We start from the raw sequence: 23666 nt of genomic DNA, 5'->3' as shown, positions 1-23666 counted from the left end.
TTTGGTCACTCAGTCACTAGGACAGCCAACCTCAGGAGACATTTTACAGAAAAGCCACAGGGCTGATTAGAGGACTCAGTTATGAGGGGAGAAAATGGAGAAACATGGGCATTTCAACATTGACAGGAGGTGATTTTGAATGTAAAATAGTGCTCAGTATAAAAAAAGCTAAGTCCAGAAGAATACTGGCCTTTATATTTAGATGACTAGTATAAAAGAGGGTAAAAGTCATGTTTCAACTAATTAAAGCCCTGGTTAGATCACAACTGGAGTGCTGTGAGCAGTTTTGAGCACCACATCTTAGAAAGGATATATTGGCCTTGGATGGAATGCAGACTAGATTTACTAGAATGGTACATGGACTCCAAGAGGTAAATTACAAGAGATTACACAAATTAGTGTTGTATTCCTTGGAATTTAGAATGGGTGATCCATCCGAAGTTTTCTGGTAATTAAGGAGAATAGATAGAAACTGGTTAGGGAGTCTTGGACTAGGAGGCATAATCTAAAATCTATAGCCTGACCTTTCAGGAGTGAAATTAAGAAACATTTCTTCATGCATAGGAATGTAGGAGTATGGAACTCTCTTCTGCAAATGGCAACTGATACTAGATGAATTGTAAATTTTAAATCTGAGGTTGCTAGATTTTTGTTAACCAAATGTATTAAGGGATATGGAATTGGGTCGCAGATCAGCTGTGATCTCATTGAATGGTGGAACAGGCTCGAAGGGTTAAATGGCTAACTGTGTCCTATGTTATCATACCACAAACTGAACCGTGACAGTAACACAAGGAGATTTGGCTTCAAAATAGTGAAAAGTAAATTTAGGACTGATGTCAGGAAGTTCTTCTGCACACATTGTGTGGCCTACACATGGAATGGACCTCTGGGTGGAATAGTGGAAATGAAAGCTCAGGAAATCTTTAAGAAAATTAGATTCTATGCTATGTTATGTATGCTATATGTATTATGAGGGTTTTCCAGAAGGATTGGCCTAGTAACATTCCTTATTGATGCGTATCTTGTGAATTCTAATGGATCACATCAAAGTCATATAAAGTTAAGGAGGATTGGTTGTTTAATTTGGTTCCAGAAAATAGGAGGGGGGAATGAAAGAAAAAGCCATTGAGAGAATGAGAGAGCCATGAAAAATACACAATTGGAGGAACCAAATCTTTTAACGTTACCTTTCTCTGAAGCTACCTACTGAAGGATAAAGAGTTTCAAGTAAAAATTACCCAGTTTTGCCCATGCCAATCAACTTTCTTTATGACAAAATGTCAAAATTTTCAAGTAACTGTGGTTTTTATCCAAAATACTATCTGAAGCACCTAATAGCATGCAAATGACTCTGATTTTCATTGAAAACAACGTAGCTGGTTTACAATCCCTTTTCAGCTGTGATGACATTTGCATGGAAGATGTTAATTCTATTTGGTTGCTTATATTTAAACATGTAACAGTCCTTTGCCCATTCATGTTTGAAACTTTGAGTCAAAACCGCTAAAACCATCTCCAGACTTGACTAACAAGACAAGGGAGTATACGGTGAATGGTAGGACCCTAGGAAGTACAGATGATCAGAGGGACCTTGGTGTGCATGTCCATAGATCCTTGAAGGCAGTAGGACAGGTAAATTAAGTGGTTAAAAGGCATATGGGATACTTGCCTTTATTAGCTGAGGCATTGAATACAAGAGCAGGGAGGTTACGATGGAGCTGTATAAAATGTTAGGCCACAGCTGGAACACTGTGTACAGCTCTGGTTGCCCACTATAGGAACGATGTGATTGCACTAGAACGAGTGCAGAGGAGATTCACCAGGATGTTGCCTGGACAGGAGCATTTCAGCTTTGAAGAGAGACTAGATAGGCTGGGGTTGTTTTCCTTAGAGCAGAGAAGGCTGAGGGGGTCCTGATTGTGATGTACAAAATTATGAGGGGCATAGATAGAGTAGATAGGAAGAAACTTTTCCTCTTAGTGGAGGGTCCAATAACCATGATGCATCGAATTAGGGTAAGAGGCAGGAGGTTTAGAGGGGATTTGAGGAAAATATTTTTTCACTGAGAGGCTGGGGGGTATCTGGAACTTACTGCCTGAAAGGGTGGCAGAGACGGGAACCCTCACAACATTTAAGGAGTATTTAGATGAACACTTGAAATGCCATAGCATACGAGGCCAAGTGCTGGAAAATGGGATTAAAGTTGATAGGAACTTGATGACCAGTGCAGACATGATGGGTCAAAGGGCCTCTTTCCATGCTATAAAACTCTATGACCCGATGCCCCCACAAAGAAAAAAGGTGGTTCTGCCAAATCTAAAACCCCCCTGGTTATCCAAACGCATACAGTGTAAGATAAAGCAGAAAAAGAGACCTATGACAGTCACAAAAAGCTTAACACTAGAAAGCCTAGAGGAGTATAGAAAGTACAGGAGTTAAGTGATAAAGGAAATTAGGAAGGCAAAGCGAGAGGATGCGAAAAAGTATTGACAAGTAAAATCAAAGAAAATCCAAAGATGTTTTACCAGTACATTAAGAGCAAGGGGATAACTAAGGTAAGGGTAGGGCCTGTCAGAGATGTACATGGTAACTTGTGCGTTGATGCTGAAGATGTGGGCAGGGTTCTAAATGAGTATCTTGTCTCTGTCTTCACGAAAAGAGATGATGCTGACATTCTAGTTAAAGAGGAAAAGTGTGAAATATTAAATACAATAAGCATAATGAGAGAGGAAGTAGTGGAGGAACTGGCATCTTTGGAGGCGGATAAATCACCAGGGCCAGATGGATTATATCCCAGGTTGTTAAAGGAAGCCAAGGAGGAAACAGCGAATGCTTTGAGGATCATATACCAATCTTCAGTAGATACAGGCAAGGTACCAGAGGATTGATGGTCTGCGAATGTTGTACCAATATTTTAAAAAGTATGAGGGATAGGCCAGAAAATTGTAGGCTGGTCAGCCTGATTTCAGCGGTGGGCAAATTATTGGAATCAATTCTGAGAGACACGATAAACTGTCACTTAGAATAGCACAGGTTGCTCAGGGATAGTCAGCATGGTTTTATTAGGGGAAGATCGTATCTTACTAAGTTAATAGAATTTTTTGAGGAAGTACAAGGAGGATTGATGAGGGTATTGCAGTGGATGTTATCTACATGGATTTCAGTAAGGCATTTGATAAGGTCCCACACAGCAAACTGCTCAGAAAAGTGAGATTCGATGTAATACAGGGAAGGTGGTGAGTTGGATCCAAAATTGGCTCAGTGACAGGAAACAAAGGATAATGGTCGGTGGATGTTTTTGCGAGTGGAAAGTGGTTTCCAGTGGCGTTCCACAGGGCTCGGTGTTGGGTCCCTTGGTGTTTGTTGTATATGTTATGATTTGGACTTAAAATACAGGAGGCATGATTGGGAAATTTGTGGATGAAACAAAAATTGGCCGTGTAGTTGATAGTGAAGAGGATAGCTGTTACCTCCAGAATTATATCAATGGTTTGGTTGAGTGGGTTGATAAGTAGCAAATGGAATTCAATCCAGAGAAGTGTGAAGTAATGCATTTGAGGAGGGAAAACAAAGCTGAGGAATACTCAATAAATGGGGGGATATTGAGAGGGGTAGAAGAAGTGAGAGACTTGGATTGTATGTCCACAGATCCCTGTGGCCACAGCTGGAATTTTGTGTACAGTTCTGGTCACCACATTACAGAAAGCACATAGTTACTCTAGAGAGAGTACAGAGGAGATTGGCAGGGCTTGAAGAAGGCTAAGGGTGACCGAACTGAGGTGTACAAAATTATGAGGGGCCTAGATAGGGTAGACAGTAAAGATAAAAACAAAAAAACTGCGGATGCTGGAAATCCAAAACAAAAACAGAATTACCTAGAAAAACTCAGCAGGTCTGGCAGCATCGGCGGAGAAGAAAATTTCAACTCTTTCTTGGACTCGAACGCAAGTTCTGTCGAAGGGTCATGAGGACTCGAAACGTCAACTCTTTTCTTCTCCGCCGATGCTGCCAGACCTGCTGAGTTTTTCCAGGTAATTCTGTTTTTGTTTTAGACAGTAAAGAACTGTTTCCCCTAGCTGAGGGGTCAATTACCAGGGGGCATAGATTTAAGGTGATTGGTAGATGGATTAGAGGGCACATGAGGAAAAACGTTTTCATCCAGAAGGTGGAGGGTGTCTGGAATGTACTGCCTAAATTATTGGTTGAGGCTGAAACATTCACCTGGATCTGTATCTGAAGTGCTATAACCTGCAAGGCTACAGACCAGGTGCTGGAAAGTGGAATTAAAAATGAGCGGCCAGTTTTTTTTTCTCTCATGGCCGGCACAGACACAGTGGGCTGAATGGCCTCTTTCTGCGCCATAACTTTTCTATGTTTTTATTTCTTAGAGTCAATTCTACTAAGATTCCTAGGTCTCTTTCAGTTCCATGCTTGGCTATTCACAGTTGTTCAACGCCATTCATAGTGTGCGTCACACTTATTTCTTTTCCTTCTTTTGTGACGTATACATCATTGTCTCCATTAAATTTCACCTGCCCACACCCATATTTTGTCCCAACTCATTGTGAATTTTCTGACTGCCTCCACTGATTGCATTGCCTCTCCCACTTTGCATGTAAATATAACAGAATATGCAGCAAAAGTTTTGCAACGCGATCATTCAATCAGTGTCATGTTAGGCAGCATCATTGAATCTGTAGTCAAATTAATCAGCATCTAAATTGCATATTAGACCTAGTTTTTGTTGTTCTTGACTATTTGCCAAATATTTGTGATGAGGAACATGACTTATATTCCATTCTTAGTGATGACTTTCATTTGTTGCTTATTTTTGTGTGTCCACTTATGTAAAGCCTGTACCCCATAGCTCCTGATCATGTTTCCCCTTTTGCATGTTGATGTACATTGGTTTATGACATTCCTTAAATGTGGTTTTTAAAACAAAAACTGAATCAATTAAGCATGATGGAATACTTTCCACATGCCTGGATGAGTGCAGTTCTAACAACACTCAAGAAGCTTGACACCATCCAGGACAAAGCAGCCCACTTGATTGGCACTCCACCACCAACGGACAGTGGCAGCAGTGTGTTCCATCCACAAGTTGCACTGCGGGAACTCACTGAGGCTCCTTTGGCATCACCTTCCAAACCACAACCTTTAGCACCTAGAGAGACAAGGGCAGCAGATGCATAGGAACACCACTATCTGCAAGTTCCCCTCCAAGCCACACATCATCATGACTTGGAACTATATCACTGTTCCTTAATTGTCGCTAGGTCAAAATCATGGAACTCCCTTCCTAACAGCACTGTCGGTATAACAACACCAGTTGGACTGCAGTGATTTGAGAAGGTGGCTTACCATCACCTTCTCAAGGGCAATTAGGTATGGGCAATAAATGCTGGCCTAGCCAGTGAAGCCCACATCCTGTGAAAGCATAAATTTAAAAAGTTGTCTCACTAGATAAATTTGTTTAAGGCAGATTGTCCAGCATTTGACTTGCAAAGTTTTTGTAAGTTCTTTCTTTGCACATTTATTTGAGTTTTATCCCTCTAAATTTCCTTGGCCTGGAGAATTAGAGAATGTTGCCCACCAATTCACTGATTAAGCCTGCAGCCTCAGCTCGTGGTCCTCAATTGGGCAACGGACCTGGAGGAGGCATCTTAATGGGTTATCTCCAGGAAGATCTCCCGGGCAACACCCTGACGTTCAGAGTGGTGTTGAGACCTGCAAATGGTCCCTATTCATGCTCATAGCCGGAGAGCAGAAGATTCTGCCCCTTCAGAGCTGAACTATCCAAGCTTCGGAGAGGGACAGGAGTGGGAATATCAGGTATGTTCAAGAGTGCAGAGAGTTCAGTTCCAATTCACTATCAAGCAGTGTTACATAATATTTGTTTCGCAGACCTCCTCCCACCTTTCTTGATCTAACCCCATCAATATGTCATTGTAGTCCTTTTTCCCCGATTTGTTTATACAACTTTGCTAGTCATGTCAACTATTCTTTATAATAGATTGGTTACAACTCAGAAGGAGGCCATTGGGCCCAATTGCAAGAACAATCAAGCTAGTCCCCTACTCTTCCATTAGCCTTTCATATAATTCCTTTTTGAAAGCCATGATTGAATGAATATGTTCTGGATCGTAATCACTTTCTGCATAAAAAAGTTTTTCCTTCTGTCGCCTTTGATATTTTTTTATAATTCTTAAATCTGTGTTCTCTAGTTCTAGACTCTGCCACGAATGGGAACAGTTTTTCTCTATCTACTCTGTCTAGAACCCTCAAGATTTTGAACCCCTCCAACAAATCTCTTCTTAACCTTCTCTTCTCTAAGGAGAACAGCCCTAACTTTACCAATCTATCCACAACTGAGGTCCCTCATCCCTGGAACTATTGTAGTAAATGTTTTCTGCACCATCTCTAAGGTCTTCTCGTCCTTCCTGAAGTGCAGTGGCCAGGATTGGGCACAACACTCCAGTTTTGAATAAATCAGTGCTTTACAGTAGCAATTTTCAAAACCTAACCACTGTCTAGATAAAGAAGTTTCTCATTAATTCCTTATTGGATTTATTAATCACCATCTTCTGTATATGGCCTCTAGTTCTGGCATCCGCTGCAAGTGGAAACATCGCCACATCTACCCAATCAAACCCCTGCATGATTTCAAAATAATTCAATCGGATCACCCTTAGTCTTCTCATTTTTAAGAGAAAAGAGCCCCAGCCAGTGCAATATTTCCTGATGCGTATAACCTCCCAGCTCCAGTATCATCATCTCGAGAGCATCTATATCCTTTTCATAATATGGCGACCAGAATTACTCCCAAAGTTTTCGATACGTACGTAAATAGTGAAAGGGTGGTAAAGATAGGAGTAGGGCTGATTAGGTACCAAAAAGGGGATTTACACATGGAGGAGGGGGCATGGCTCAGGTGTTAAATGAGCACTTTGCATTTGTCTTTACCAAGGAAGCAGATGCTACCCAGGCCACAGTGACAGAGGAGGAAACTCTGTCACTGGAAGGGACCAAAATTGATAAGGTGGTGGTATTGGATAAACTGTCGGTACTTAAAGTTTACAAGGGACTGGATGAGATGCATCCAAGGATATTGAAGGAAGTGAGAGTGGAAATTACAGGGGCACAGGCCATAATCAGTGCCGGAGGACTAGAGAATTGCAAACATTACACCCTTGTTCAAAAAAGGTTGTAAGGATAAGCCCAGCAATTACAGATCAGTCAGTTTAACCTCAGTGGTGGGGAGGCTTCTAGAAACAAATATTCAGGATAGACCTAGTCGTCACGTGGAAAAATGTTGATTTATTAGGAAGAGCCAGCATGGATTTCTTAAGGGAAAATCGTGTTTAACTTGCTGGAGCTTTTTTTGAAGAGCTAACATAGAGGGTTGATGAGAGTAATGCTGTTGATGTGGAGTACATGGACTTCCAAAAGGCATTCAATACAGTGCTGCACAACAGACTTGAGAAAAGTTTATAGCTTATGGAATAAAAGGGACAGTAGCAATGTTGATGCAAAATTGACTGAGTAATAGAAAACAGCGAGTAATGGTTAATGGGTATTTTTTGGACTGGAGGAAGGTTTGTAGTGGAGTTCCCCAGGAGTCGGTATTGGGACCCTTTCCTTTCCTGATATACATTAATGATCTCGATCTTGGTGTGCAGAGGACAATTTCAAAGTTTGGGTGTGATACATAACTTAAAAGCATTGTAAACTGTTAGGAGGACAGTTTAGAACTTCAGAAGGACATGGACAAGTTGGTCAAGTGGGCAGATGAAGTTCAATATAGAGAAGTATGAGGTGATTAATTTTGGTAGGAAGAACATGGAGAGACGATGTAAAATAAGGGGTGCAACTCTTAAGGGTGTACAGAAGCAGAGGGACCTTAGGAAGGACGTGAACACATTGGAGACAGTGCAGAAGAGGTTTACAAAAAACTTCAGTTATGAAAATAGAGAAGTTAGGACTGTTCTCCTTGGAGAAGGGAAGGCTAAGAGATTTGATAGAGATGTTCAAAATTGTGAGGGAGCTGGACAGAGTAGATAGGGAGAAACTGTTCCTGCTCATAAAAGGATCGAGAACAAGAGGGCACAGATTTAAAGTGATTTGCAAAAGAAGCAAATGCGATGTGAGAAAAATTTCTTTCACACAGCAAATGGTTCAGGTCTGGAATGCACTGCCTGGGAGGGTGGTGGAGGCAGGTTCAATCAAGGCTTTGATGATGACGAGATGTTTCTATTTAAATAATCAAAGTGCAGGGTACAGGGAAAAGGCAGGCGAATGGCACTGATTCATAATGCTCATTTGGAGAGCTGGTGCAGACACGATGGGCTAAATAGCTTCCTTCTGCACCGTAACAATTCTGTGATTCTGTGACAGCCTTATTGATCCTTTCCGCTTATACACTGGTCCCACTCCTGTTCGGGTGGAGCTTGTCCCAGCACCACAGCTTCTTCCTGTCCAGTACTGGTGGAAGTGTCCCATGAAATGGAGCTTCTCCTTCCCACATGAGTCTTTCAGCCACACATTCTCTTTCCTTTCATGTGAGCCACCCAACACCAAACCTTGGCTTCTATTAACCTAAACTTCACCACACTTCTTCCCACTTTTCCCGCAAGGTTTCTTTGCACAAGTGATTAAACCCATGGCAATACTTTAATTAAACCAAGAGACTTTTCATTTTAGAGTGAGATGGGGAAAAGGAATGCTTCATTTTATTCTCTATGTAGAAGGTTTCAAATATCAAGTTTTTGCGATAAAGTGGGTCCTCCCATTTTTAGTGTATGGAGGTCTTGCTGATAAGCTGCCCACTCACTAGCTTTGACTTGTAGAACATGTGACCCCAGAAAGTTGGATATCCTTGATCTATCTAATGCTTATGAATAAAATTATTTTAAGTTTGTTGCTTTGTGTGTGTAACAAAAGAAACAAGATCATTACATTCTTTGTTGCCTTTCTTCTAGAGAGGAGAAATCAGTAATTTCCAATATCTCATGCATCTAAACACATTAGCAGGCAGATCCTACAATGACTTGATGCAGTATCCAGTATTTCCATGGATCCTTGCAGATTATGATTCTGAGGTATGAAAGCTTTTGAAATCAATTATCTAAAAGTGTCTATGAAGGAACATTGATTTATACCTTATTGTGTTTTATTAAATAGTTGTTTACAACTACATTGTAATTTTGTTTCATTTTGGAAATGTGGGCTTCTCTAACAACGCCCATTCCTAGTTGCCCACATGGCTTGATACAGCTGAGTTTCTTTCTAAGTCACTTCAAATATAGTTAAGTGTTAATCTCATTAATTGGCAGGTTTCATTCCCTAATGTTTTCAAATCTCCCTCCATAGCTTTGTCTATCTCTGTCTCTTTGTAATATCCTAGAACCCTCCAAGATACCTGCAGTTCTCCAATTGTGGCCTCTTGTGCATCCTTGATTTTAATCTCCTCCATTGTTGGTCATGCCTTCAGCTGCTAAGGCCCTAACCTCTGAAACTGTCTCCATAAATCTCTTCAGCTTGACCTCACTTTCCTCCTTCAAGACATTGTTTTAAACCATTGTTTTAAACCAAGCTTATGGTTATCTGCCTTAATGTCTACTTGCCTCGGAGTCAAATTTTGTTTGATAACACTCCTGTGAAGCGCCTGGGAACATTGTACCACAATAAAGGCACTATATAAATTCAAACTATTGTTGTAATGGATCAGTTGTTTTTTTTCAACAACCCAGTAGCTGCTTCTTGATACCATTTCTTTATTTACAGATTTTTTTTACTAATTTGATCCTTATTCTTGAACTGCCATGATGGCTTGAACTCAGGTTCTCTGGCTTGTTAATTCAATGTAATCGTTACTGAACCCTGAGAATACTAGGAATATTTAGAAATATTTTCTAACTTCCCCGAATATCAGCATTTCATGCACGTCCATTTAAAGATATAATTTAAAAGCAGCCCTTAGTGAACAATATTGATATATCAGTTAACAGTTGGTTAGATCCAGACTTCACAAGCAAAGTGTATGTGAGATTGAATTGTAATAATAGAAGACTGAACTGCTGAATATTGATATATTTTAAACCTTTAGTAATTTCTTTTTCATGTGACTCACCAAAACTATAATTTTACTTCTGATTTATCTGCTAAAAAACCCAAAAGCAAGTGTTTGTGAGTAATTCCTTTTCTTTATATAGGAACTTGATCTTACAAATCCCAAAACGTTTAGGAACCTGGCTAAACCAATGGGGGCTCAGACCGATGAGAGATTAGCTCAGTATAAGAAACGCTATAAGGACTGGGAAGACCCAAATGGTAAAGAAATTTACAGAGATGGAAGTATAATTCTACTTGCATGCAATATAAGTAGTACCTTTTCTATGCAGAACTATCACTGTTTGCAGTTTTTCTGATTGCTGCCACTCAGATTTTCATGAGCAGTTTCGTTACAAATTTTGATATTAGAAATGAAATGTTAAACTGGATGAAATGCTTCTTTAACAGTATAATTTAAAATATTAGTGGTGTGTACATTTTATTTTTATTTGGAACAAGCTATTTATTTTGAAAATAATGTAATGTGATTGTGGTTAATTTGTGTCCTGTTCTTGATTTCTAGGTGAAACACCAGCATATCATTATGGTACACACTATTCTTCTGCCATGATTGTAGCTTCATATTTAGTAAGAATGGAGCCATTCACTCAAATATTTCTCCGGCTTCAGGTAACTCGTGCAATTGCATGTGTAATTATTTCAGCACCAACTTCAAGCTAACGTATCTAGTTTTAAATTCAAGGAAAGAACATTTTTTCATTGTTGAACCTTCATCATGTTATTTGCTTGTCATTCTCCTTTCCCAGGGTGGTCATTTTGATCTAGCTGACCGTATGTTTCACAGTGTGCGAGAGGCCTGGTATTCGGCATCCAAACACAACATGGCTGACGTAAAAGAACTCATCCCAGAATTCTTTTACCTTCCAGAGTTTCTCCTAAACTCCAACAACTTTGACCTAGGTAGGACTGTGCATGTGAGCATAGAGATTATAGAAAAGATTCACTGACCCACACTACTAACATTAAGCTGTATTTGAAGGGACTGCAGTTTGGAAATAAGGCTGATATATACTACATACAATTGTCCAGCCTCTAATCCGTTTGAGCAAAGTTCCTTTTAAAAAATGTAAGATTATGAATTTACCATTTATAAATGTTGAATTTTATCATATAATAAAAGAAAAAAACTTGCATTTATATAAAGCCGTTCACAGCCCAAAGAGCTCTATAGCCAATTAAGTATTTTTGAAATGTGGTCACTGTTGCAATGTAGGTATATATGGCAATCAGTTTGCACTTGGCATTAATTTGTTTTAATACTGTTGGTTGGGAAATAAATATTGAAAAGGACACCAGGGCTCTTCATGGAATAGTGATATGAAATATTTTACACCCACCTGAATGGGCAGTTGGAGCCATGGTTTAATGTCTCTCCTGAAATTTTGCAGCGTCCCTAAAAAAAATAGTTAATTTTCTGGATTGAAAATTCATCTTTATGTTTCAAAATAGGTTGAGTTCATCCACAGGGATTCTCAGCTAAGTAAAAATTAATCTAAATCAGTGGTTCTCAAAGTTTGGTATGTGTACACTTGGGGAACAGCAGATGTCTCTAGGGGGTACTTTTCTCTAATTGTGTGATTGGACAGATTCAAACATGTAATTCTGGAAAAGCTGGGCTCATTCGGAAGTGACAAGATGTCAAGGACTTGGAGTAGAAAGGGAGGTTGGAGATTGGATGATAGTTTGCAAAAATGGAGGAATCTGGTTGGCATTTTAGGAGAGGAATGATGACGGCAGATTTGAAAGGGAGGGGAACAATACCTGAGGAGAAAGAATAGTTAACAATATCAACTAAAATGGGACCCAGGAGGGAATATTGGACGATCAGTAGTTTAGTGGAAATAGAGTCGAGTGCAGAAGTGAATGTCATGGACAAGCTGACCTCTGAGAGGAAACAAGAAGATGGAGGAGAAACTAGAGAAATATGCAAGTTCAGGACTCGTGCAGAAGGGAACTAAGAGGAAATTTGGCCTGGTGGGCTCGGAGGAGGGAGGGCAGTGGCAGAAGCAGCTGATTGGATGATTTCAATCTTAGTGACAAAGCAATCATGAGCTCCTTACACATGTTGGAGATGAGGTTGGAGGAGATAGGGGAGAGAGGAATTCAAGATGACAGTTTGCAGAGAAAAGAGGCTGGAGATATGTTTGCATTCTTGGGTGATCCTGGAATAGTGGGAAGTTTTTGCAGGCGAGAACAGGGCCTGATAGTACTTCATGTGGTCCAGCCATTTCTTGTGGTAGTAAGGATCTATAAAAGAAGCATATTGTGCTACATAGATGAAAAGCCTTAAATGAACCAATTTAGTGAAAATTAATGCCACACCTTGGCACCTAGTTGATTATGGAGCAACAGATATGCAAATATTTAGCTGAATGTGTAAAAACTTGCTGGTAGGAGAGCAGGAGCAGATCAATCCCAAAAATCAACAACCCACATTGAAGCTATACGTTTGCGGCTGGAAAATCTATGTAAGGTACAGACAACACGCCACCCCCCAACTGCTATTGGTAATATTAAGTGGCTCTTTGGACTTTGTCACATGCATGCCTGATGCTTTGGAAGCCTGCAGAATAATTAGACAGCAATAGTTGGATCACGTAAGGAATACCTAAGACAGGAAATGAATTTCTACAAAGTTGTGCAGCGTAGTAAGGATCATGGAGCCCCATCAATTTTCACAACATTTTCGACCTTGTGACCTTCATGGTTGTGATGGGAGAAATTTGAAATGATGACTTTAGACTTCTCATGAAAGAAGCATTTTACATACTATGGAAATTGTTGTGCTTAAGTAAAATTCGCAAGCGTATTGGTGTTGATGATGCCGAGTGCCAACGTTATTTGCATTTCACCTCTGCCAGAACAGCCTTTTAGGGTTGATTCCTAAATCCAGTGCTCCCAGTGAGGAGATGTGCTTGCAAGGATCATGTCAGAGAAATTGCAGGTGGGCAACCTATAAATTTCCAGTTTTAATTTGCGTGAAATATTTGCCATGTGCCCAGGATTTCGCAAGGTGCACATAGACCAACTCCCTGCTGGAGCCCTTGATCATGGCATGTGGTTCTCTATCTGGATGAGCAAACATAGTGAATGTAAATTGGGTATGCTTTTTAATCGTGTTTACAATAATCATTAATCTATATCTAGGTTATAAGCAGAATGGTACAAAATTGGGTGATGTATTGCTGCCACCATGGGCTAAAGGGGACCCAAGAGAATTCATCAGAGTTCATCGTAAGGTAATATTACTGCCACTAATATTTTTCTTTGACTATTTATGTTATGTATTACTTAGCACTGAGATTCTTGAGTTCAAAATATTTATATGCATTTATCTTGTATTAATTTTAAATGTTTGAGCTTCAGGATGAAGGGTGTTCAATATTCTATTTTAAACAACATTGATCAAGTTTGTATATTTAGGTAATTTGTCATTACAGCAAATAGAATATTTAAGTAGCATGGTTGCTAAATTATTGTAGCACTGGCTTTCCAATCACATGATGCTAAATAATCAGAATGACTGCCACATCTGGAGGTTTCACTTATTCCCTGGAATGCTAGATAAAATCCCCTCCAATTGCAGATTGCAGGAGTCTGGCATTCTGTTTTTAATTCCAGTACAGTAGAAGTGTCTGTGTAGTCTGCAGTTCCATTACAGTGTTTTAGCTGGTCCACTAAATATGACTTCTCATCAAATGGAAAACTGACCCACCTCGCATTAAGTACTCCTCCTATTGGCACTGGCAGTATTGGCATGCAGGATTGTATAGGTTGGTGGTATTTTTGCTGTTATCCCAAATTCAAAGAATAAACATTTTGAACAATTGTACAAAAATATATAATGTTATTGTACTTTGAATATACTAGTTATCTTTAGTGTTAAGTAAAAGTCATCACTTCTCTCATATAAAGAGACAGATGTTTACATTTGAAATAAATGTTGATTTTACATCACCCTATTTGATCGGTTAAATTTTTGCTGTATCTTTAATTTATGTCTTTGTTTCAGGCACTGGAATGCGACTATGTCAGTTCACACTTACATGAATGGATCGACTTGATCTTTGGCTACAAACAGCAAGGTGCACCTGCAGTAGAAGCAGTCAATGTCTTTCACCATCTCTTTTATGAAGGGCAAGTGGACATTTATAATATCAATGATCCACTCAAGGAAACTGCAACTATCGGCTTCATAAATAATTTTGGACAAATTCCAAAACAGGTAAGAAATCTCCTGCATTTTACTTATATAGTACATGCATTCTGTTTTATACATGATACATATTTTGCTTTATGCATTGCAGATAATCTACATTAAAGCACACAAGTTGAGATTTTTATTCCTTTTTTATGAGGGTATGTGCCTCTCATTCTTTTCCATATATTCTCTCCCTCTCTTATTGAAATCTCCCAAAGTAATCTTCCTCCATGACATTTTCCAAAGCTACTCCAGAACCAACCAGTATTACGTGCTTCCTCCTTTGTGGTAAAGTTTCAGGCCTGTGTTTGAACCACACCACATTAGCAACTCAACATATTGACGGTAGGCATTTGCAGTCTGGCACCACATAATGGAGCACCCACGTAAAGAGGATAGATTGCATAACGCACAATTCTGGCCCTTATTTGTGCACTTTGTTACTTCTAGCCTTGATTATTCCATTGCTGTCCTGGCCACCTTTCCATCCTCTACCCTCCATAAACTTGAGCTCATCTAAAACTGTGCTGTCAATATCTTAACCTGCATCAACTCAAGTTCCATCATTTCTGCTTGCTGACCTATATTAGGTTCCTGTTTTAGAACAGTTGATTTTAAGATTCTCATTCTTATGTTCAAATCACTTTTTGACCTATCCCCCTCTATCTTTGTAATCTCCTACAGCCCTCTAAGAACATTGCATTCTTCCACCTATTGTGCATTCTGCATTCCCTTCATCCCATCATCGCTGACCATGCCTTCATTCGTCTCTGTCCAAAGCTTTTTGAATTCCCACACCAAACCTTTCCACATTTGTATTTCTCCTTTTTATTGACCGCCCATAAAACCTATGGGCAGAATTTCATGTTTTCCTGCTGGTGGCTTTGTAGATGATGAGATGCTGATATATTCTTGATGGCCTTCCCACTGGACTCCCACCTGCCCCAACCTCTGTGATTTTATGGTGGGATAGGTGAAGCCCATGCCCGCCCACCTTCCCTTGCCCCAATTGAGGACTTTAAGTAGCCAATTAATGAACATTTAAGGGCCATTTCTTGCCCGGCTTCAATTTTCGGGCTGGTGGGAGGAGTTCAGGGGCAGGGTAAGCTCAGAAAGTGACCCTGCTCAGGCCTCAGGTGGGAAGGGGGAGTGGAGATGCCTCCATCAATGACCCCATTTCTACATCAGGCATCCCTCCCACAAGGTCTGGCCCCTACGGGTGCTCCCTCCCCAGCTCAGCCCTTCCACTAACACTCCCACCCCCTCCTGCCCACCATTCCCCCGGCCATGCCTCCGTGAGACCCTCAGGACCTAGACTCTGGCAACTGCTGGCAGACCCACTCCTGTCCACTGCAGCTCCTGGAGCTGCTTGGACTAAAGATTGACCAGCAGATTTCTGAGGTGGGACTTAGAGTCATAGAGGTCTACAGCACAGAAAAAGGCCCTTCGGCCCATCGAGTCTGTACCAGTCAAACAAGTACATAATTATTCTAACCCCATTTTCCAGCACCAGGCCCATAGCCTTGTCTGCCATGGCATTGCAAGTGCACATCCAAATACTTCTTAAATGTTTTGAGGGCTACTGCCTCTACCACCCTTTCAAGCAGTGAGTTCGAGATTCCTACCACCCTCTGGGTGAAAACAATTCTTCCTCACATCCCCTCTAAATCTCCTAACACTTACATTAAATCTATGTCCCCTGGTTATTGATCCCTCCACCAAGGGGAAAAGTTCCTTCCTGGCTACTCTATCTCTGCCCCTCACAATTTTATACACCTCAATCATGTCCCCCTCAATCTCCTCTGCTCCATGGAAAATAACCCCAGCCTATCCAATCTCTCCACATAACTAAAACTCTCCAGCCCAGGCCAGATCCAGGTAAATCTGCTCTGTGCAATCTCTCTAGTGCAATCACATCATTCCTATAATGCGGATTCCAGAACTGCAGGCAATACTCTGGCTGTGGCCTAACCAACATTTTATACAGTTCCAGCATAACCTCCTTGCTCTTATATTCTATGCCTTAGCTAACAAAGGCAAGTATCCCATATGCCTTCTTAGCCACCTTATCTACCTGTCCTGCTACCTTAAGGGACTGGTGGACATGCACACCAAGGTTCCTCTGATCCTCTGTACTTCTCAGGGTCCTACCATTCATCGTGTATTCCTGTGCCTTGTTTGTCCTGCCCAAGTGCATCACCTCACATTTATCCAGATTAAATTCCATTTGCCACTGATCAGCCCATCTGACCAGCCCATCTATATTCTCCTGTAATCTAAGGCTATCCTCCTCACTATTTACCACCCCACCAATTTCCGTATCATTCGCGAATTTACGAACTTACTGATCAATCCTCCTACATTCAAGTCTAGTTGCTTATATATACCACAAACAGCAAGGAACCCAACATCGATCCCTGTGGAACCCCACTGGAAACAGGCATCCAGTCACAAAAACACTCCACGACAATCACCCTTTGCTTCCTGCCACTCAGCCAATTTTGGATCCAATTTGCCAAATTATCTCGGATCCCTTGAGCTCTTACCTTGGTTATCAGTCTCTCATGAGGGAACTTATCAAAGGCCTTGCTGAAGTCTAAGTATACTATGCCAAATGTAGGCTTGGCCTAAATAGCCAGATGGTTATGGTACTGGGTTTGTAATCCCAAGATCAAGAGTTCAAATCTCACAATGGCAAACTATGAAACAATGTAACTTCATCTGAATAGGAACAGATGGAAATGTGTTTGTACTCGAAAGACTTGAAAGAGTTACTATGCCAAATGCATTGCCCTCATCTACACACCTGGTCACCACTTCAACAAATTTAATCAAATTGGTCAAACATGACCTCTCCTTAACAAAACCATGCTGACTGACCTTGATTAATCCCTGCCACTCCAAGTGTGGATTAATTCTGTCCCTCAGAACTGTTTCCAATAGTTTCCCCACCATATCACAATCCTTCTGCCTGATTTCCATACCCATGTCATCCCTCTCGCTTGTGAACATCGACACAAAGTATTCATTTAGAACCCTACCTACGTCTTCCGGCTCCACACACAAATTATCACTATGGTCCTTAATGGGCCCGACTCTTTCCCTAATTATCCTCTTACTCTTAATGTACTTGTAAAATAACTTTAGATTTTCCTGTCAATGTGTTTTCCTGTCCTCTTTTTGTTCTCCGAATTTACTTTTTAAGTTCTTCCCCTACACGTTCTATACCCCTCTAGGGCTTCCGCTGTTTTGAGCCCTGCCATAAGCCTCCTTTTTCTCTTAGTCCAATCCTGTATATCCCTCGACATCCAGGGATCCCTGGATTTGTTAGTCTACCCTTTGTCTTTACTGGAATATGTTGGCCCTGTACTCTCTCTATTTCCTTCTTGAATGAGCCCCACTGTTCTGACCTAAAAGGAGCTGCTCCCTGTCCACTCTGACCAAATCATATCTAATCTTATTAAAATCAGCCTTCCCCCAATTTAGAACTCTGATTTCTGGCCCATCCTTGCCCCTTTTCCATAACAACCTTGAATCTAACGGAGCAAAATGCTCCCTCACTTATACCTCTACCACTTGCCAGGCTTCATTCCCTAAAATTAAGACCAGGACCACCCCATCTCTTGTAGGACCTTTTACGTACTGGCTTAAAAAGCTCTTCTGAATGCATTTTAAGAATTCTGCTCCCCCTAAACCTATCACACTATGACTAACCCAATTAATGTTGGGGAAGTTGAAATCCCCCAGTATTACTACCCTATTATTTTTACACTTCCCTGAAATTTGCCTATCTATCTGTTCTTCTCTTTTCTCTGACTGTTTGGGGGCCTATTGTACACTCCCAGCAATGTGGTTGCTCCTTTTTTTGTTTTTCAGTTCTACCCATATGGCTTCATATTAGGAGCCTTCTAAGATGTCATCTCTACTTACTGCTGTAATTGATTCCTTGATCAATATTGCGATACCCCCTCCTCTTTTACCTCCTTCCCTGTCTCGCCTGAAGACCCTATATCCTGAAATATTGAGCTGCCAATCCTGCCCCTTTCTCAACCATGTCTCTGTGACAGCAATGACATCATATTTCCATGTGTTAATTTGCGCCCTCAACTCATCTGCCTTATTCGTCACACTCCTTGCATTAAAATAAATGCCATCCAACCTTGCCAAACTCCCTTGTGCCTTAACTAGCCTATAATTTATATGCCTTCCAGACTCGCTTGCTCTCTCTCCTAATTTTGGCTGTGCATCTCCCCCTGCTGAACCTCCTTTCAGGATCCCATCCCCCTACCAAGTTAGTTTAAACCCTCCTCAACAGCACTAGCAAACCTCCCCGCAAGAATGTTGATCCCATTCTGGTTCAGGTGCAACCCGTCCACCTTGTACTGGTCCCACCGCCCCCGGAAACGGTCCCAATGCCCCATAAATCTAAAGCTTTCTCTCCTGCACCATCTCTGCAGCTATGCATTCATCTGGACTAACCTCCCATTTCTATACTCACTAACACGGGGCACAAACCTCCCAACTGATGGGCGGTGGTCCCACTTCCAGCCAATTAACGCTCCTAAATGGCTGCGGGCAGCCAGTGTTGGTGGCAATGCGTTGGCCACCCACTCTTCCGCTGGCAGGAAGGGAAATCCCACCATCCTAAAAATCCCGGTCTATGCCTTTGATCAAGCTGTAATTCACCCGTCCTAATAGTATCATCTATGGCTTGGTGTCAAATTTTGTCTGATTTTGTTTCTTTGAAGTGCTTTGGTGCATTTTCCTTTGTTAAAAGCACTGTATAAATACAAAGTTGTTGTTTTGGTTCCCTTGTTTTACAGCAAGACCAGCTATAAATGTCAATCATTTTTTCTTTTTAAAAAAGTGCTTATGTTGTTGTTTGGAATTCCCTAGACTGGAACTCTACATGAGGCCAGTGTACACCATCTTATGATCTCCAAACATATGCTGAATCACTTTGAAGTCATAAGCATGGGGCCTTCGGTGGAGCAAGTCTTGGCCCTTGGCACTATCTCCAAACAAGATTGGAAACTGGAGCTAATCTGGGAACCAGTGGAATTTGTGGTCATTCCATGGAATCCACTGGAGTTATAGCATGAATCTGCCACAACAGCCAAGCATCGTCTGCCCCATTCTTTTTTTTTTGTTTGGCTTAGTGACTGTTCCAGTAGATCTAAACATAATACTTGAGAAGGTTAAAAATAGCTGCAGTTCCAAACCTGCATACACGTGCCCAGCTTAGTTCATTGAATTGACCTTACAGCATTTACAAAGTGTTTTTTTAAATTTAGGTCTGAGATGAGGAAATGGAATAATGTTGAACAAACTCAGACTGAGATCAATTATTTTTGAATCAGTGTCAATGATGAAAATTCAGACAAGTAACCAATGAAAAATATGTGGTTAGACCTGTGCAATGGGGAAACTCAAAATATAGTCAAATTGATTGAAAGTATCATAGAAAAATGCAAGATAGACTTGCCAGTTCTCCTAGTCAGAAAAAAATTACAAGAACTAGACATATTATCTGTATATAGAAAATTAGTTTTGCTTTAGATTCCAGCTCTTTTATTGTTTGTTTTTCACCAACAATAGATAAACTTTCTAATGTAAACTCTGTTAATTTATTTACTGGTTGATATTTAATTAAATTCAATAAAAAGTCTGATACGCTTGACTGCTTTTGAACAGAAATAAATTCCAATAGTTCAAAAATAATTAACAGAAGGGGTTTCCTGTTCTGTTATGATGGACACATTGCCGAAAGCTTTCCTGGATCTCAACCAGTATGTCCGCTCTTGAAGCTGTGGAAGTAGGGAATCACCCACCAGTCTTCTAATATTTGAGTCCTAAAATAATCTGCAGCATTAAGTGCAGGAATGGCAGAAAACATTGCACTAATGGAATTATATGTAGTTTATTGTACTCTGATTACTCCTTACAGCTGTTTAAAAAACCTCATCCACCAAAACGAACCCGAAGCCGGAATAATGGGGAATCTTCTGGTGTGCCAACCTCTCTGAGCTGCGCCACTGACAAGATCTTCTTTCATCATTTGGATAATCTCAGACCATCTTTGACACCTGTTAAAGGTGATAGCTGATAGAATTGTCTGTTAAGAATAGCTAGTAATGTATTTCTGTTTGAAAGAGACTCTAATTGTATTTTAAAATGACAAATATAACTTTTACATTCTTTTTCATAGCCAGATTTAAAATTATCCAGAATCTAGCCTATTTATGCTGTTGTCCAGCATTGTCCTTTGCAAAATTTCCAATTTATTTTGGAATGTTTGAGCCCAACTGCATCAGTAATGATCTGTTCTGTTGTCATTACTCTGATGTGTACTGCTTAGGCACCATGAAGCAGTCTTGTTGAAGTTACAAAGAAGTCCTTATTGATATTATGGAACCATGTACATATTTATAGTTGAAGCTAAAGGTATGGAACGGATCCCAAACTAGGACCTTCCATGTTGCTACCTATCTCTAAACTGGTCTTAGCTCTAGGCCTTGTGCCTTCTTACATCATAGTGTGGGCGGTACTGTACTTAGTCCTATGTCAACCATTTAGGTTCCAAATCGTTCTTCTACACCTCCCCCGGATATAGACTGACATTAGATTACATGCAGTTTGCTTCAAGCCTTACATCACTATAAGTCTTGTGTACTTAACTTTAGTGTTGAAACTGTAAACTATCCTAACTCTAACCTACTTCATGATTAACATTACCACATTAACAGCACGCTTTAACAATTTTCTTACTGCCCTATCCCTGCTCCAAGTCTTTGAAATTGGAGATTCGGGCAGTCTGGACGTCCTGTACCCCTGCCATGTCTCATTTGCTGTCCAGTTGGGAGAGTTCTAGAGGTTCTAGATCTTAGTGGTAATTTGGAGGTTATATCTGGATATAGGCATGGCTTCATACACTTCTTCTATCGATGGATGCTGCACCATGCCTGGATGGTCTGGTTGATTTTTTGTAGTGAGTGGTGATCATTTTTTTCTGGATGGACAAAAACGGTATTTGTCAGGTTGTACTTTTTCTGGCATCTGGAAGCTCTCTGCGGTTGAGGGAGACCAGTCCTATGGTTGGAAGAAGATTAGGGAGGTAGCTCACCTCTGTGTAGTTGTGTTTGCGTGAGACTGCTACCTGCTTCCAGCTGATGCTGTGGTTTCGGCATGGTGGCTCGTAATTGTTGGGGCTGTGTTGGTCGGCGTCTCTACCATCTGCACCATGGTTGTTGGTGGAGGCAAAGGCTTCTCTGGAGGTTGTTCCAGCTTCAGCATTACCTCCGCCAGAGCTGCTGTGGTAACCTCCTGCACTGTGGGTTAGTCCGGCCATTGGGTAGGTTTGAGGATCTGAAATGAAGAGCAGACCTGCTCAACAGATAAGAGAGGTTACAAATAAAGTCAACATTTGAGTGGTGTGTAGTGGTTGGGCCTTCAGGTGGATGCCTTTCAGACTGGGTGGGAACCATAGTGGTCTTCACATCTTCTGTTAGTTGAAGGAGATCGAGAGCTATGCAGATGTCTCTGCTGAGGAGTGAAAAATCTGTTTATTCCCATATCTCAATGGCTCCTGAATCATACCAATGATTGGGAGTTGGGCACCCCCTGCACTGTAGAGTGGAGTGTCCGTCGTTTGAACCCAGCAGCCTTGGAGCCATGGTTCCTTGTCTGACAGCGCAGGAATCTAACCTAGAGTTAGTTAGATGGCTGTTCATTGAGATGCCTGCATTCCAGAAGGAAGAGTCGCTTTGTCTCATGTTGCCCAGGAATAAAGGCTATGTGTTGTCTGAGTCGACAGCCACAGCATTTTTTGATGGCTCTCAGGTTCTCTGTGTGGTGCTAAGGTCATGACTGGTACAGCTTACTGAAGTGTCCCTGTGGCAGTAGAAGCATTTGGCAGCATTCACAGGACATTGTCCCTTCCTGTGAGTGCGCTTGACACTGCGGCGCTGGTGTGGTTTTTGCTGGATGGTTGGGGGTTGGTTTACCCTGGCTCAGAGTGTCCCTGCACTCATATGGCTTGGCATGGTGGACAGCCGCCTGCACGCATGTGGCTTGATGTGGTGGACAGAGGTGTGACTTCTGACCCAATAAGCGCATTCCCCTCTAAGAATGGTCCTATGTTGACTTCACAACGCGATCCGCCGAACTAGCAGATTAGCCTCATCGAGAGTAAGGTCATCTTTGGCTTGGAGAAGGTCAGAGAGCGAATCATCAACGACACCCACCGCAATTCTGTCTCGGATGAGTTTGGATTTCAGATCACCATATTTGCATCCTTCTGCCATGCAATAAAGATCATTGATGAAGGAATCATCAGGCTTCCTAGGCTGCTGGACTCTCCTGTTAAATTTGTGCGTTCCAAGATCTTGTTAGATCTCAGGTTGAAGAAACAGTTGAAAGATTTTAAAACATCGCCAAATTTAGCAGATGATTCATCTATGGCTTGGAATAAAGTAATGTGCTAACTTGTTCTGCCTCCGACTTCTTATTTAACCTTGCAGCAATGCTATATCTCAGGAACCTTTTCCTCCAATCACTACAATTGTGAGATTGGTCAGGGCCATATGAGAGGCCCGTTGGTGGTGTTAGTGAAGAATTGTGTTCTATCTTTAAAATATTTTAATGTGTGGGTGTCCCTTTAAGAGTGCTGGGGATTTCAAGACGGCATCACTGGTATTGATGAAGACAGGATTTTCGCGCACGTGCTTCATAATTTCGGTGCAAAATTCAAAATGAAGGCATTGGTCCACTCGGGAAGAAGAAGCCTAAAAATGGCTGTGGGTTGGATTGCTGTTGAGGATTGTTTTAGTCACAACAGCCTGCTGTAGGTTGGGGATGGTTCAGGAGGGCAGAATACTCGCTGGCTGGGAGGCCGAAGAATCACAAGGGCCAATTTGTTTCCTTTTTTTAAAAAAACTCCGTATTCGATCTTTCCTTTTTTGTCTTAATTCATGACATTCCGGACTCGGAGTGCCATGTGGGGAGGGCGCCAAGTCAGCGTTCAGGCTCATGACGAAATGCACAATTGAGTTTCCGTCTGACTAGATTTTAAGAAAATGATTCACAGGACTGGCTTGCCTGGAACTTTGAAAGGACTTTATCTCACCCTGCAGGTTGTTGGCTCTGCTTTGTTGAAGCTGATCTTCCACAGGGATTCAGTGGAGACTTTTGCTTGAGCTTAACTTCTGCCTTTTTTTTTTGCTGCCAGGCTCTCATGTCTCTGAAGCTTCTCAGGTGAGTTTTCTCAGCATCTTGCTTCTTGAGTAAGGTTGTTTCAGGGCAGAATCAATGCTGGTACCCTTTTGTTGAG

At 41.2% G+C, this 23666-nt stretch overlaps 1 protein-coding gene across 3 annotated transcripts in view; it reads left to right on the top strand.

The window, feature by feature from the left end:
• The window catches only part of wdfy3 (WD repeat and FYVE domain containing 3), a 407868-nt gene that overhangs the window by 341491 nt on the left and 42711 nt on the right, over nucleotides 1–23666 (top strand). For all 3 annotated transcript variants that reach the window (XM_041187506.1, XM_041187499.1, XM_041187492.1), the window contains 7 exons: nucleotides 8985–9104; nucleotides 10218–10335; nucleotides 10640–10746; nucleotides 10884–11037; nucleotides 13285–13376; nucleotides 14150–14362; nucleotides 20286–20433. In XM_041187506.1, coding sequence (XP_041043440.1) covers nucleotides 8985–9104; nucleotides 10218–10335; nucleotides 10640–10746; nucleotides 10884–11037; nucleotides 13285–13376; nucleotides 14150–14362; nucleotides 20286–20433 — 952 coding nt within the window. The remainder of the gene's footprint in view (nucleotides 1–8984; nucleotides 9105–10217; nucleotides 10336–10639; nucleotides 10747–10883; nucleotides 11038–13284; nucleotides 13377–14149; nucleotides 14363–20285; nucleotides 20434–23666) is intronic.

Source organism: Carcharodon carcharias, chromosome 1 (genome assembly GCF_017639515.1).
Source record: "Carcharodon carcharias isolate sCarCar2 chromosome 1, sCarCar2.pri, whole genome shotgun sequence".
Classification (NCBI taxonomy): Eukaryota; Metazoa; Chordata; class Chondrichthyes; order Lamniformes; family Lamnidae; genus Carcharodon; species Carcharodon carcharias.
Note: the sequence above shows the minus strand (reverse complement) of the source record. Positions and strands in the feature narration are given on the sequence as shown.